The 16,034-nt window shown below is 42.8% G+C and overlaps 2 protein-coding genes across 3 annotated transcripts in view; both read right to left on the bottom strand.

Annotated features, from left to right (window-relative positions):
* The window catches only part of LOC131590683 (hydrocephalus-inducing protein homolog), a 57,981-nt gene extending 54,067 nt beyond the window's left edge, over positions 1-3,914 (bottom strand). Inside the window, exons 1-2 of the mRNA XM_058860946.1 lie at positions 3,808-3,914; positions 1,192-1,291 (exon numbers count right to left, since the gene is read on the bottom strand). Coding sequence (XP_058716929.1) covers positions 1,192-1,291; positions 3,808-3,914 — 207 coding nt within the window. The remainder of the gene's footprint in view (positions 1-1,191; positions 1,292-3,807) is intronic.
* Positions 3,915-4,273: 359 nt separating this feature from the next.
* LOC131590722 (hypoxanthine-guanine phosphoribosyltransferase-like) lies at positions 4,274-11,040 on the bottom strand. Of its 2 annotated transcripts, none has more exons than XM_058860994.1 (9): positions 11,023-11,040; positions 8,891-8,997; positions 8,271-8,451; positions 7,869-7,931; positions 7,310-7,327; positions 7,031-7,113; positions 5,994-6,040; positions 5,245-5,321; positions 4,274-4,321 (listed from the first exon to the last, which is right to left on the bottom strand). In XM_058860994.1, exons 1-9 carry the CDS (start codon positions 11,038-11,040, stop codon positions 4,274-4,276), a joined length of 642 nt encoding a protein of 213 aa, XP_058716977.1. The 2 variants fall into 2 exon arrangements, with proteins under 2 accessions (XP_058716977.1, XP_058716976.1); XM_058860993.1 differs by lacking the exon at positions 11,023-11,040 and adding an exon at positions 9,376-9,402.
* Between the last annotated feature and the right edge of the window lie 4,994 nt (positions 11,041-16,034).

The following is a 16,034-nucleotide window of genomic DNA, read 5'->3' as shown; positions in this document are numbered from 1 at the left end:
AGATACCCAGCTCAGCTGAATTGTCACTAATGAACAGTTTTCTTTTGCTTCAACAACTTTGTCCCCTTTAATTGTATTTAAAAGTTAGTGTGTTCCTAACAGAGGTAAAGGCAAAAATAAAATAACACAGAAAATAGGAAAAAGACAAATGAGGTGAATACTGAATGAGGATAAGGGTCAGTTCTTTTCTCAGTAACTTGGGTAAGAGTAGAGTTAGTATCTCCTTTTTCCATGAGCTTTAAATGGGTGCTTTCTTGTAGTCTATTACTGCTATCTTATTTGATACCATTCTAGAGGCATGTCTGAAATGACACAACAGCAGCAAATGCTTCTGGAGCAGAGACACTGCTTTGAGAAAACTCTCCCCTGTTGTCTGCCTTCTCCAGCCACACTGCTGTCACTCCAGACACACCAGCAGCTCTCCTGTGGGACTGCACTGCTGAAGGGAGTGGCTGCAGCTCACTGTCCCTTAGTTGTGCCCTTCTTTGAGCTGTTCCTGACCTCCCTCTCCAGGGCAATCCTTCACCACTTTGTTACTGTCTCTTGCTGCCCATTTCCTGCTCAAAACCCACCTCGGCCACCTACCACATCTGGATTGTGCAATATACCCAGCCAGTCCTGCAGGAAAAGCAGCTTTAAACACACCTCTAAGTAGGCACTGATCCAGAGAAAGCACATCCATTCCCCCCTGACCAGGGCGAGTCCCCTGTGCACCTGGCAGCCTGCAGAATCTCTCAGGCTCCCAACACATGGTTCCAACCCAAAGCATTCATGCAATTACTTTTGTTAAATCTGCAGTAATTCCTGCAGGTCCTTGGCCTTCAAAGGCCAGCACTGCCACTGTGGAGGGAATCCTATGACCCCAAGCATTTGATGGTGACCACAGCAAAGCAAGAGGTGGCTCTTTCAGCAGGAAAATGGAAAATGGCAAATTTGTGCCTTTGTGTCCCCAGCCTTCCCCCCATTGTTTCAGCAATGGCAGCTCCACTCCAGCAAACCCCAGCAGTTTCAGCAGAAGTTATTTGTGTTGGCTTGGTGCAGATCAGGACTCCAAGTCCACCACTACCAGCAGTTTGCAATGACAACAGCACCTGGACACTGAGGTATTTTGCTGGAGGTGAGCCTGTCACAAGCACACACCCTCTTCAAACTTTGCATCAGACAGAAAGGAAAAGAGCAGGAAAAGGCTACCTTCTGACCAGTCTCACTCGTGGGTAGAAATGGACCAATTCTGGGCAGACTACTCTCCCCAGCACTGGCCTCATTCCTGTTGAGCTTCTCTCTCGGGAATCTAGAGGGAAGCAGCTGAAAGGCAAAAAAAACCCAGCAAAAGCATCAGAGATGTGCTTGTTCAGAAAGGCTTTTCTTGAACAAGTGGCACTGGTGACTAATTGGTGATCACATCATCTAGGACAGTCCTGGAAGCTCTCTAAGTTACTTGTTGAAATACTTAGCATCAATAAATTAATAACAGAGCAGAATACACATACTTCAACCACATGGCTGTGTCCCTCAGCTTCCCCATGATTTGATGGGACACGTTTAGGGATTTCTGCTCTCTGGGCATTTGTTTCCTCTTTAGTTTCACTGGATTGAGGCAGTGATCTTTTCAGAGAGTGGGGAGGAGCTGTCAGAACTTCCTAATTCCATCCCTGCACAACACTCAAAGCTCACAGCGAGGAGACAGCGCTGCTGGGTGAGTCCAGGAGATGCAAGAAAGCAAAGTGGTACCAAGAGTGAGGTGCACAGGAAAGTGTCCAGGTTTTAGTTCTCTCTGTTAATTAGCATTTGCTTCCCCTGTCTGGGCTCCCACAGCCCTCCACAGAAGAAAACAGAGGGATCTCCTTGACAGAGCCTCAGCAGCAGGGCATCTTCAGTCAAGTGAGCTGCAGACAGCCAAGGGACCTTTGTGGCCCTGACTCCAGTGCTGTGTGCAGGGCTGGATCTGTGCCCCACGCAGGAGATGAGAGAGAACAGCTGCTCTGGAACCTCTGCTGCTGGCACCAGCCCTGTCTCTCCAGGCTTTGGGCAGAGCTGGAGCTGCCCAGGTGCTCAAGGGCAGGTTTGTGAGAGCAGCACAGGGGAGTGCCCAGCCTGACAGAAGGAATTGCTGTGACAAAGGGCAGGGAGAGAAGCGCCTGCTCAGGGCTCCAGCTGGACATTGGTTTCACCTGGCCCCGGTGGCACAGCCAGGGAAGACACTGGAGTGTCCCTGGAGCAACACACGGTGTTCCCAAGTGCACCAGGACAGCCCCCAGCAACAGGAGCACGGCACAGAGAGCTGGGGAGGGCTCTGCAGCCTCACAGTGCTGCTGGACAACAGCAGGGGCAGGGAGAGGAGGGACACCAGGGCCATTTCCAGCCTTAACACAGCCCCAGAGGCTACTTACACTGAAAGACTTCAGTCTTGCCCTGAGCAAAAGCTCAGGAGGTGTCGTTGTCTTTTCTGGAAATCCAGAAGGCATCTTGAAAGGAGGAAGTCGCAGAAGATCAACAATGCCTCAAGAAAACTGCAAGGAGCAAGAATGGAACTCTGAAAATCCAGAATCCAATTCACAGCAGACTCAAGAGATATACTGGTGCTAAAAAATTTATAGTATTTAAAAGTAGCCAAGTGCTTGTTTGGTGTGAGTAGCCAGGATTGTTAGGCCTCTAGTTGAACTACATGGCTATGTTGTGCAATTCAAAAATGAATCACACTGAAACCTGGAGCTAAAATACTGAATACCATTAATAATAGTTAGAACAGACTGTAAAAGCTGTAGCTTTAATATTATTAGATTCAATATACTATTATTACTACTACTACTATTATTATTATTATTTTAAATATTGATATTATTTAAAAATAGCTAGAATGGACCTCTTTTTCTTTAGGCTAAACACCCCTTGCTCTCTCAGCTGCTCCTCACAGGATGTGTGAGAGACTGGAATGTTATGGCTCATGGCTTAAATCTTGTTCTAAAGGATTTTTTGCCCTGTGCCCACCAAAGCCCACCCTTCCCTGAAAATGCCTGCTGACTGGAACTTTGGACTGTGAGTTAAGCCACCTAAGGGAACTTGAGAGAAAATAAAGGTGGCACTATTGTCCTATCATCTCAGGTCTGGGCAGAAGTAATCAACACTGAGGGAGAAAAATGCATCCACACCAAAGCCAAAGGCAGCAGCTGTCCTGAGAATCAGCTCTGTCTGGCTTCAGGGTGGGGAAGTCACAGGCACAGACTCATCTGCTGAGGCCAGGTTTGCGCACAAACCTCCCATCAACAGAGGGGCAAGGAGGAAATTTTGTGGCTGTGCCACATCCCCAATGTAAGAGGCAGTGGACACCCATCCTCCCTCCCACAAACTGGCTCAGCTCTAAAACCTCCCCCCACAAGAAGGCCACATCCAGGGGACATTGCCATGAGGAGCAGCTGAGGGGGTGTCACAACCCAGCCAAGACCTGCAGCGAGCCCCCAGAGCCGTGCCTGAGGCCTTGGACCAGATGAGTGCAGGGGATGCAAAGGAACACAACGGATCTGAAAACCCACAACCCAATTCATGGCAGAGCTGTGACAAAACCCAAAAGTACAACTTTAGTCAATCTTTAACTTTTTTAAATTTTAAACAAAATTCGGGACTCCCTGTGAGACCAAAGCACCGCGAATTGGGGACTCCCTGGCAGAAAGCAAAGCACCGCGAACTCGGGACTCGCTGTGAGAGCAAAGCAGCAGGAATTGCCCCGCACAGCCCCATTCCCTGTGAACAATTCCCCTGGCGAATGGCCCAGTGGAGCCGTGTGCCCGTGGCCAGGCTGCGCACACCCACCGAGGATCGCGGTCTCCACGCAACTGAAGCTGGAACAGCAGCGCCGCGGGCGCTGCGGCCGCGGTTCCCAGGTAACCCCGAGCCCTGCCCGTGCCCCTGGCTTCCATCTCGGCCTCCGCTCGGGGCCTGTTCCGCCCTCCGAGCTCCCTCGGGCCCCGCCGGGAGCCGAAGGAATCCGCTGCGGGGCCCGGAACGAGCCGGGCACGTTTCTCGCTATGGCCACAGCCCCGCACCCAGCTCCTGCTGCTGCTGCTGCTGCTGCTTCCAGCAGGAAAAATCCCAGCGTCTCCAGAGCTCGTGTTCAGCGCGCAGCACACGGGCAATGAGCGAGCTGCAGCTCCTGCCACTAACGGGGAGCTTCTCCTGCTGCTCCGGGACACGCAAGTAGCAAAAGGAATTTCCCGATGGGATGCTTTATATCCCCTAATCAGCAGCCAGAAATCAGTGCTCCAGAAGACTGAGATTATCACATCCTGTATTTCTCTTTGGCGTTCTCTTTCAAAATACAGATGTGCTAAAAGAAAAAAAAAAGAAAAAATAAAAAGTACAATATTTATCAATCTCTATCTTGGAATGAAGTGTAAGACTGATTTTCAGCTGTATTCCCAGCACTGTACTAAAAACACACTACAACCGTAATAGTTGGAAGTTTCCTACTTGCAGTAAACTCCAGCTCTTAGTATTCTTTGCAAGTTTATTTGTAATATATAGGTTTATATATTCTAAAGAACTTAGGTTTATTAAATTACTGCATGCTCCTCAATGCTGCTGAGCAGTAGCACAGACTGTTTGTGTCTTCAGCAGGACTGCTTTGTCTTAGGAAAAAGGCTTTGAAGTAAAAAACTTTCTGAGTTAAACAGAATAAAGGAAGTACTTTGGAAAACAAAGGAGGTAAAAATGATCAACCCTATCAGTTTATGATGTTTCCATGGCTACTACTCTGTGCAGCCTGAAGAAGCTGTAATGGAATAAGGGAAGATTTCTTACAGACATGTAAGATATAAGACATGTTATCCCTAAGTGTATGGAAAACCTTCACCCAGAGTCCCTGCAGGGCTGCTTTAAAGACCTGGTGGCTGAAGAGCAACACAGGGTTGAACTAAGTCAGACAAATATCCAATTAAAGTCAAATTACAAGTTATTTTCAGATGGGGTCACAGATTGTGTGCTGCTCACCATCCTGGGGGTTCAGAATGTTCTGCAGCACGGCTGAGCCATGAGACTTGTGGAGTAGAATTATAAAAAGGTGAAGCACAAACATTTCTCATGCACCTACACTGCATTACCAACTTGGCACCTTAAAAATGGTTTTGCTCCTTTATTGGAAGTTTCTAGCTGGAGTTGAAGGTTTTTTAATTGCTGAGAAGCTCTGAGTAGAAGCAAATCTTCTTGCTGGGTACCTGATACTTGGCAGTGGAGGAATGTGCATGTACTTACATTTAGATCTCTGAAGTATTCATTGTAGTCAAGAGCATATCCAACCACAGATTTATCTGGGATTTCAAAGCCTCTATCTGTAAGAAAATACAGTTCTTTTTATACTTCAGTGGTGGAAATAGCTTTTAAATGCAGAGCTTGTATTCAACACACACTTGAGCTAAGGGTAATAGGCATCATCTCTTTCAGGGTGCTCCCTTAAGAATCTGAGCTATAAATTGATGAGAGAGGTTAGAATCTAAACCATTCCCATCAGTCAGCAATATAATTAAGGTGTTAAGAGAGTTATGTTTATTAACAAAATAATTGTTTAAAACCTGGTTATGAGTTAGTCCTGGGAGAAGAGACAAGGAATGAGATTTTACTTGAGTGAAAGTAGATGAACTGTGATTCAGTAGGACTTTTCAGTTTGGAAACAAGGCAAGTTTAATAATGCAGAGTCAAAACAAATGCCCTCCAGGGCCAAAGCAAAGCAACACACAGTTAAGGTTTGGTTCATTTCTGCTATCTAAATAGTTAAATTTATATATCAAATAGCTAAACCTGCACTGAGGCCAGCCAGGGGAAAAACAGAAGGTGGTCATGAGGCCTCAGGATGCCATAGCTGGACATTAGTTCACAAGTTTTTATGTAGTTTCTCCCCATTTCTCTTGGCCTTCTTGAAACTTCTGTGCAGTTGTCAGATGTGCTGCCTGAAGGGAAATTGTAAGACTGTGTTTTGGAAAATACTAGAAAAACATGGTACTTACAGTCTGGTCTGTAACCTGGACTCTGACATGTCCTTTTGACGAGCAGGCTGTAAGGCAGAGCAGAGAAGATTGGTTTTTAAAATATGTCTAAGCTGTAGACTTCCCTTCTGCCACACCTCCCCATAAGCTTCTAAAATCATGCAATTAAATCAAGACAGTGAGATTATTTCACAGAAAGAAGTGGTGTTCAGCCTTGTCGTGGAGGGAGAAGCAAAGGCTCTGATCTAGGTTCATTCTTTATGTCCAAGTGGCTCTGGTTTGTATTCAGTTCCCTCCAATCCTGTGTCTCAGGTCATTGCCCTTCCACGTAGCAATGCCTCAGGACACTGGAATAGCACAGAGGGGGAAGCATGTCCAAGTGGCTGGGAATGATTTTAGTGGGGAGGGAGGGAGAAAAGGACATTTCTTCTGCAAAATCTTATCTATTCTTGGTTTGCCTGTGCACTTCAGAAGAAACTGAGAACCTCCTGGACAGTCCCTAGAAGGCCTGTCTGAATAACTGGTGCATAAAGCAACTGTTCTTATAAAGCATTGTGATTACTTGACAGACATAGGGATAGTCCACAAAATTTCATTTTAGAGACCTACTATAAGCAGATCTAGAATGCTGCTTGAAGTCATCTTCCAAGTGCTGACAGACTCTCAGATTCTGGAAACTTCTAGAGTTGAGGATAGTAAGGGATATTCTGAGTGTTGTCATTCCAGCATTGAGGCAACTGAGGCAACGTTAGAAAACTTATGGAAAGACATCAATTTCCTTCAGACATAAAGTAAGAAACAGGGAATCCATCAGACTTCATGGACTGCACAGAAAGAGCCATAAAACCTTTCTTTATTAATTTGAGCAGTGAGGATGGTAGTGCACAGGTAAATTTCCCAGTTCAAGAAACACTTAATTTTCCAGCAGCTGGGTAAGGATTGCTTCCTGCATTTGCTTTCTTCCCCCCAAACTTCAAGCCAAACAAGCACTTGTCAGCATACAATGACTATTCACCCAAATGATTTGAATGTGTTAGTTAGCAGCTGTATCCTTGTACCTTACAACTTTCACCATCCTTGGTTTCTTGTCTTTTATTTTTGAAAGCAGTGCTTTCATTGTTCTACCAGTCTCAATAATGTCCTGAAAGTGATAAAAAAAAAAAATTATCCTTCAAGTTTGAAAGGAAAATCAGACTGTCAGTGGATTAAATTAGAGCATACCAACCTGGCAGCCCAGTAACTTCATTAATTATTATTTTATATGTAATATGTATTCATTTGAAAAGAAGGGAGAAAAGAATCTGTGTCATTCCACCCCTCCTTCAGTCATTACTTACCTCTACTACTAACACATTCTGGAAGAGATTACATAGGGAAAGAAGGGAAAGAAAAAAAAATACTTAAATGGCAATTTTCAGCAAACCATACAGCCAAGAAAAGCACACTAAAACCCTCAGTTACAAGGAAATTGCCTTGATTTTCAAAGGAGATTGTCACTTGAACTACTGACTGACTTTGATGCTTACTGAAGAGTCTTTTTGTAAGTATTTATGAAAGCTTAAAATATGGTGATAAAGGCACCTGTGTCAGGTCTATATCTTGCTCTGTGTACAGCACTGTATTCTAGAGGCACTGAATGAATCAGTTGAGTGTGGTTCATTTCTGGGGGTTCTGGAATAAAATGGGGAATGGGACCTTTGGGAGCACTCATTGCTGATCACTTCAAGTTTCCACTGAGATCAGTGGGAATTATTCACTGTTTCAAAGCCCAGCATTTTAAATCAGTGTTAAGAGGCTGGAAGTATGCAGTATCAAAATCTTTAATAAAGATGGATTTCCTGGAAAATACACAGGAACAGTTGTTTTCCTTTAAAAGCTGAAGATGCCAATTCATACCTTCCCACTTAGTGTAGACAGCTCCTCTCCAATAAAACTGATTTTTTCTGCAGGTGACTCATTCTAGAAGGAGAAAGAAGAGATGGAAGTCACATAAAGCATGCCCCAAAGTGTTGTCCTGTATTTGTTTGAAAGGTGAGCTGCTCTTGCTTCTTGCAAGAGGAAGGAGTTTGAGATCTGCCCCTGGCTCTGTCATGTTGAGTGTTCTGCTATGTTTCTTCCAGTGAATATATAATATCCACCCTTTGGGGCAGACCAGTAAATCAGTTCCTTTTTAGTATGTAATTTGAAGAGAATGTACACATAAACTCAATTTTTGTGGGGTTCTCACACAAACCATCAGTATTTAGAATGCCAGTCTATGGAGAGAGTCAATTTTCCAAAGAAAAGAAAGTTACTCACACAGTAGCTTTTTATTCTGACAAAATCCACGGTAACGGGCACAGATTTATCACCATTTTGATTCAGTGCTTTTATCTGGTCCAGCAAATCAGCAAAGAATTTATAGCCTTTAAGGACACAGAGTGCAACAATGGGATGACTTCCCATGTCTTGCATGATATCTCGAGCCAAACGCTCTGTCCTGGGAGAAAGAAGGAAAAAAAAGGCAATTCTGGAAAGTGTTCTGTGTATCAGAGGTGTTTGTGCATCTATTAAGCAATGTTCAAGTAAAAACTCTGATCTTGCTGTTAGGTTTTTATAACTAGCAAATTGTGAGCACAGCAAGTCGTAGGAAAATAAATTACGTATTTGCACAGCATAAGCAGATTTAACCCATAAACACAAATATTGCAGGATAGCTGGGCTTGAAGATAGTTGATGGAACATGGAAGCTTGACTGGGCTTGCAGAGGAATCCTCTCCATGAACCCCCTCTTATACCAGACTTTAGGACAGAAGTGTTTGGGCTGCAGGGTTTCCCCGTTTCTCATGGGCTGCACAGGGCAGGACCTCAGGCTTTTTTCATTTGGAGGGACAAAAATTGGCATCACTGTCCCTATTCTTTTCTGTTTACCCTCATACCTGTCCAGGATGAGTCCATGAGGAATGAAGACTCTTTCTAAATCCTCTTCATAATGCTTAGGAATGCAAAACAGATTTTTGTTGTAGCCACTTTCCTCATCTCTTATCTGCAAGGAAAAGGGAAATACATCTAAAACTAGCAACAAAGTCATTCAAGAAAAAGCTTCCAGTCTGTGACAGTGTGAGGAAAAAATTCCTCCCCTCCAATAATGTGTCAAAATAAAAATATTTCTGAGAGTTTTTGATCTTTCTGCTAGAACAATTCACAATCTGATAACTGGAGCTGGTGGCTGAGTTGTGAATGGAGTTGTGAATGCATAACAAGTACTTTGCCCCACTCCTTATGAAATCAATTCTTGGCTATCATCAACTCATTAAAAAAGCCACCCAAAATAATAACAACCTTCCCTCTTGTTCCATTTGCCCTTCTGCAGAGCTCAGTAGCTTGCTCGTGTGGTAGACAAGCAGAAATTAAAATGTAAGGCAAGGAGATTGGGATTCCAGGTCAGCATGTCACTTTGGGGTGCTGCTCTACTTTGACCATCGTTCTCCACTGTGTAAAAGAGAAAGCTTTGCCTGCCAAGCATGATTTCACAGCTGAGCCTTTGACATTCCAGCCATTAACTCTCTCAGAGGACAGGGGAGATGGCTCACCCAAAAGGAGAAGCTTTGGGATGGCAGTGAGAAGAGGGGAAGCTGCAGAGGGTGCCCATAGCTCAGGTTTGTTCGTGCCTCGTTGATCGTGGAGAGACGCTGGCAGTGACACTGGCATGGGCTGTGCCTTGGGCTGTGCCACAGCACTGAGAGCAGCTTCAGTGAGTGCAGAGCTGCTCATGCTTTGGTGTTTGGTCAACCCAGCTGGGCAGCTCAAAACTGGCCCATTTCTGCCTCTGGGAGGCTGCTCATGCTGGGAATGAGATTCTGACTGAATTAGAAGCATTGGTCAAAGACAATGATTATTTGAGACTACTGGAACACATAAACACCATCTCTGTATCATTTGAAGTATCAAAAAAAAGCACCTTTAAGGATAGTCACTGACACCAGTATAAAAGTGCTGTTTGTGTTGTTCTGTTTGGGTTTGTTTTGTCTCCAAGATTCCCATGTCTATTGCATTCTACTTAACTGCAGCTTAAATGCAGTGATAATTCTCTCTGCAATTTGAGCAGCTTCTTTTGCCTAATCATGATCCTGACTGTGGTATTTAATGGACTTCAGCTTTACAATCTGCTGTTGCATTTCTAAATGCACAGCATTTCTTCTGCACAGCAAAGGGAAGGTCAGCTTTCTTACCAAAACTGAGCTTCCTGCTGCACTTGATGAGTGACACTGCAACTGCTTCAGCTCAGGTGAGGGATAAGCTTTGTCTGTGTGCATGTAACCGTGGAATGAAGGTAATCTTGAGGCACACAGATGTAAACAGTCATTACTGCTTAGAGCTAGTCTAGCAGTGCAGCTTTGTAGCTGTTACTTGGTTTAACAACTCTGCTCACTGAGAATCTTGGGTACAAACAATATCTGCTGCAATATCCTCTGTCTGAAGCATTTCTTAAAGCCTAATGGAAGGTTCAAAACCAGAACTTGAAGGACTGCATCAGTTTGAGCACCACAGCAACCACCCTTACAGGCTCATTAAAGCCTTTGCTTTGTGGCATATTGCTGAATACTACAGTGACAGCCCATAATACTAAAGAAATCTACTAAACTATCATACAAAATCATTAAATTTTTAACTCATGAGTTTACAACTTGAGGAATTAATTGTTTCATTTAGTTTCAGTATCATCTGTTGTTCAATTACTGATGTCGATTTCTGAGTTTCAGAAAAAACAACAAAATGAACTACAGCAATTTTGTACAGTAGAGGAATTCATAAGTATTGTTTCATCAGCACAGAATGAAAGAATATGAATATAGCTATGTTAAAGTCAAATAATGTCATGCATTTGTAGAAAAGTGAGTCTATCAAGATGCCTCTGCTCTGAAAGCCATCTTTTCTGCCAAGTAAATAGAAGAAACACAGTCAGTATTTCTAATGTTCTGCTATTTTTGCTAAAGCTGACCTTTCCCCCCCTTCAGCCAAAGCCCCCTCCAGGCAAATAACCAAACACAAGGACATTTTGCTTTCTTACCTGCAGTCCATGAGCCATAATTCCCTCTTTGAGCTGTGCTCCTGCAGAATGAGTTGGTGTTACTACCACAGTTTGGCTTGCTCTGTTTTAATCTTCCAGTCAGATCATGACTTGCTTCTCAAAGGTAAAAATTGTCATCTTTCCTGCAGGAAGTATTACTTCCTTCTGCTAATGCAATGACATCACAATCCCAGGTTCTTACCTAATCAGATTAACTAGAAATAAAATGGGTTGGAGCCCTGGTGTAACCAATGAGAGTAAAGATGTGGGGAATGAGGGAGATGCAAAAGGGAAGCTTGTGAGTCAAATTAAAGGGAAGGACTAGGCAGAATAGTGGGGTTTTTAACTGCAAACACACATCAGATCAATCAAACCTACAGAGGCTGTAGCAGGTGGTGAATCAGTGGTGTATGTGTACAAGGCTGCCCCAAGGATTTTCTGAATCCCCAGATTTATTCGGTCAAGCACTAGGGGAAGTACTACAACTTTTCTCAACCACACCTGAAATAAAACTTCTCCAGTATGTGGATAATTTACTTCTCTCAGGAGAAGATGAAAAGAAGGCTCAGGAATCCACCATAGCATTATTAAATTTTCTGGGAAACCAAGGACTGAGGGTATCAAAGGGGAAACTTCAATTTGTAGGATGTGAGGTAAAATACTTAGGACATATAATTTCTCAAGGGAACCAGAGACTGAATCCTGAAAGAATTAAGGGGATAGTCTCACTCCTGCAAGCGAAAACCAAGAGAGAGATTAGCAGACTTTTAGACTTGTTGGGATATTGTAGGCTGTGGGTCAAAGGGTACACTCAGGCCCTCAAGCTCTCGTATGAAAAGCTAGTAGAAGGTGAGATTGGGAGGGGAAAAGATGAGCAGAAGTTTGAAGATTTAAAACAGAAATTAGTCAGTGCACTGGCATTGAGCCTTCCTGCCTTAGACAAACCTTTCTATCTGCTTGTGGCTGTAGAAAACAGGGAGTGTTAGCACAGGACTGGGGAGGCTCCAGGAAACCAGTGGCCTGTCTGTGAGAAATGGAATTACAGAGGATTCTCAAAGTCTGACTGAAAGCTCACATAGTCTCAAACATCTGTTTGCAAACTCAGAGATAAGGTCTGCTGACTGAGCTATGCCATGGAATAGAGAAGGTGTTCTTGAGAGAGACTGAACTGGAAACAAGTTTCAAACCATGGCCTTGCAAACAAAGTGTTGGAGTCTGAGATACAGACTGTGTGCCCTTGCTTTTAATATTTAGTTCCAGGATTCAAAGAAACACTGAATTTCATATAATATGAAATTAATGTGCATGTTTTCATGGTGATACATGAAAACAAATGTTAAAGTTAGATAGGAAATGTGTAAATGTGTAGATTAGAAAGTTTCTTAAATCACTGGGTGAAAAAGTAGTTTAGAGAACAGGAGACAAGATGGAGGATTTAGGGTGTTGTCTCTTGTCCTTCTTCTTCCTTCTTCATGTTCTTCTCCTAGGGGTTTTTGGGTAGTAGTGGGTGATTGGGTAGAAAATGTCACAGTGCAGCACACAGGTGTTGGGTCATTGGGTCACTAAGAAAAATAGCTTAGTTGGCATCTGTTAATTGGGTAAATGGACGTATAAAAGACCTTGAAGAAGATCTTTGTTAGCCATTTTACCTCCTTTCTATCATAGTGCACATAGCTCCTTGTACCTTGTAATGCTGATAAGAAAAAATAAACAACTGAGACCGAACGAGAGAAAAAACCGCCTCCCTCTCATCAATCTTCAGTTCAAAGGGAAAAAGAACCCAAATCTAAAAGTCCATAAACAGACAAATGGCGCCCAACGTGGGGCTCTTTGAACTGAAGGCTCCAGTAAAAAAAGAAAAAAAAACAAACAAACAAACAAAAAAAAAGAGAAGACAGCGGAAAGCTGGAAAACTCCCTGGAAAGGGGAAAAAGAAGATCTCAGTAATCCCGGTGCTGGTGAGAGCGGACAAGCCAAGCCAGACGTCTGTGAGCTGTGGAACGGATCACGGATAGAGGAGCTGAGACAAAGCTGACCCTGAGGTCAGGTAAGCCGTCAAAAGGGAGCAAAAATATGGGAAACATGTCCAAACCTGAGGGGGAGGTTTTGGCTACCTTGGAAGCTATGGTAAAGGAGCACCCGCTCTCTGTATCCACGGATGAGTTTAAAAGCCTTCTATCCTGGGTACGAGTAGAATTCCCTAATGTGAATTCAGAGAATATTTTACCCCAAGCCTGTGGGAGAAGATAAACGTGACAGTATATGAAAGAACCACTCTTAGAGACGAGGTAGCAGCTGAACTTCTAACAGCTTCTGCAGTGACTTATGAAGTCATCGCCTGTAAATGGGAGTCTGAAACTCAGGCAAAGGACACTATGGGTCCAGAAAAACAGAAGGGTTTGTTTCAGCCAGATGCAGAATGCTTGTTACCGCACGCTGTAAAGTCTGTATTAGACTTCCTGAAATCTACCTCAGGAGTGTCTAAGCCTGTCGAAAACCCAGAGAAACAACTATACAGAGACGAGGAGGCGATTCAAAAATGCGGGCAGAATTTGCAAAAAGGGGTCTTAGAGCTTTCGCAAGAGTGTCTCAGTTCTCCTGAAGCTGTTCCAGCAGCCGGTATGCTGGTGCCGGCAGAAGAGGGAGGGGAAACTTCCTTGGCCGCCTGCGTGCCGGCAGCCGAGTCCCTTTCCGGCCCTAGGGGGGTGGAGGGGACAGCCCTCCAGCCCTCCAGTCCAGTCCCTTTCCAGCCCTGTCCCCCCTGGGAGGGTACGGCGGGGTTCGGCCCCACCCAGAGCGGTCCGGGACCTCCACGGGCACGGTGGCCCCTGCGCCCCGCCTGCCAGGGGTGGGCTTGGAGCCACAGCTGTCAGTCAACGTGACGTCAGCAGTGACGCAACCACAGCAGCAGCTCCAGACCCCGCCTGCGGCACCGCCCCCAGGCCAGCCGTCATCCGGGGCGCCCGTGACGTCACAGGGAGGCGTGGTCCCGTCCCTGCGTGCCCAGCCCGGAGCCGGGGCACAGGCGGGTGGAGAAACCGAGCCTCGGCGTGCACCGAGCGCTGCGGCGGCACTTTTAAAATTGAATTCGCTTTGCAATACAGCTGCAGCAGAGCAACAACAGCTGGAAAAAACAACAGCTTCACCACCGCAGATAGTTTCACTGGACACCACACAAAGCCAAGAGTCTTTTGAGCATAGCCGTGGTAATGCACAGTTCTTTCAATCTACAAATCCTCCCACAGACATGGACACAGGGTTACGGGACATATCAGTACAAAGTCCAGCATCTCTGGAATGGTTTCAGAAAAATAGCCGAAAAGCAAAAATCAAAAGCATTGTAAGATGCATTGCTGGCTGATCTGCAAATTAGAGCAGTCGGTTAAGCTTCAGAAAGAAGCCCTTATTAAAGTGCCTTCAAAAATGGATCAAAAAGTTTAAAAATGTTGCATAATAGAATGCATATGGATGTTGTATTTCTAATGATATCTGTTGATTTTGTTTTTACAGAAGAACGTAGAAAAACATGATATTTATGCATCCCAAGAAATTTAAAAGATTTTTCTTCAGTTTTAGTATTCTCAATACATGAAAGTTTTGAAAATGTTATCTTCTCTATATATCTACTGATAATGTAATATTGTATGATATGGAGTGATCAAGTATTATTACTGTAGTTACAGTCGGTTTCTACAAGATGCATTTCTTTAAAATTAAGTTGAAAAATCATATGATTAATCCTACAGAAAAAAGATTTAATGACAGGTTTCTTTCATTTTTAACCTTTCATTTGAATAAGTGTATTGTAGATTTAGTTCAATACAGTTTTCAGTAATCTCAAAGTTATATTAACCATATATTACCCATTTGCTTGGTATTTTTTTTTACAATTTTAATAAAGAAATTTTAATGTGAGTCCTTTTGTTAAAAAAAAAAAAAAAACCACAAACAAACAAACAAACAAACAAACAAAAAAAACCAAAACCAAACCTGTATAACAGCATATATACCAATTTAGATTTTAGTTAAAAAAGTTAAACTTAATGTTTCTGAAAAGTACTACAAAAGCTGAATCGCAAATTACCAAATCTGTGGTGTTGTATTTTTTCTCTAGTAAAACTGAATTCTAAAAATCCTAACAAATTTAAGCATATACCAAGCAAATTCTTGTTACGAATGGTATTTTTAATAACATCTAAAGTTATTAGAATTATTCTCAAAACCAGATAGCATAGAATGGTGATTCAAAACCAGATAGCATAGAATGGTGATAAATTTGTTGCATCCCTATAATCTCTATAGTGAATCAATATTCCTGTTATATTGTGTTCAAAGAAGTGTATACCAAACTTTTAGTTGCCTTTTTTTTATAATAATAGAGTAAGATTAAGTTATATTTTCATCTGATACAGATTAAGTGCTAATAGAATTAATCAAAGTTAAATTTCACTATGTTTAAGTTTGAGTGTTTTTTACTTAAGTTATAACTTTGGTATTTTTTAATGTTAAGTTTTATTACTTCCTTTTATCATAATTAATTTCTAACAGGTTTAAATTTAAATTGCTTCATGTCTTATTGAAGACATTTGTTTAAAATGCATAGTTATTTTCCTATAGAGATAAAGATAATTACAAATATTTTCAATTTATTATCCTGATTTCCTCAGACACTCACTGATGACATATTCATTCTATAATGTAAATTTATAGATTTCTATGATGAGCATTATCTATAAAGTGTCATTGTATTTACAGGCAGCTTTATACATATTTTAATATATCTTTGTGTAATTACCTTTTAGACACGTGTCATTTGAGATTTTTTTGCTTTCTAACTACAGATGCATCTTAGCAAATAAGTTATGCAGCTGCTCTATACAGAGTTTTTTTTGTCTTGGTTTTTACTCTTTTCCTTGTTTAAAAAGATTTGCATTTGCCTAATCCAATGTATCTTTATTATTTTAGTTTCCAAAATTCTAAGAAGATGTGTCATGGTTGAAAGTCAAGGGTTA

This window comes from Poecile atricapillus, chromosome 34 (assembly GCF_030490865.1).
Source record: "Poecile atricapillus isolate bPoeAtr1 chromosome 34, bPoeAtr1.hap1, whole genome shotgun sequence".
Lineage (NCBI taxonomy): Eukaryota > Metazoa > Chordata > Aves > Passeriformes > Paridae > Poecile > Poecile atricapillus.
This window is presented reverse-complemented; position numbering and strand designations above follow the sequence as displayed.

What these genes read in the sequence shown, in the direction of transcription:
- LOC131590722 (XM_058860993.1), bottom strand. Translation starts at nt 9,402, where the DNA reads ATGCTGACCTGGAATCCCAATCTCCTT. An exon ending in CCTGGAATCCCAATCTCCTT is followed by an intron (nt 8,998 to 9,375) that starts GCCTTACATTTT and finishes TTTTCCTTGCAG; the next exon opens with ATAAGAGATGAGGAAAGTGG. An exon ending in TCAGAATAAAAAGCTACTGT is followed by an intron (nt 7,932 to 8,270) that starts GTGAGTAACTTT and finishes TTCTCCTTCTAG; the next exon opens with AATGAGTCACCTGCAGAAAA.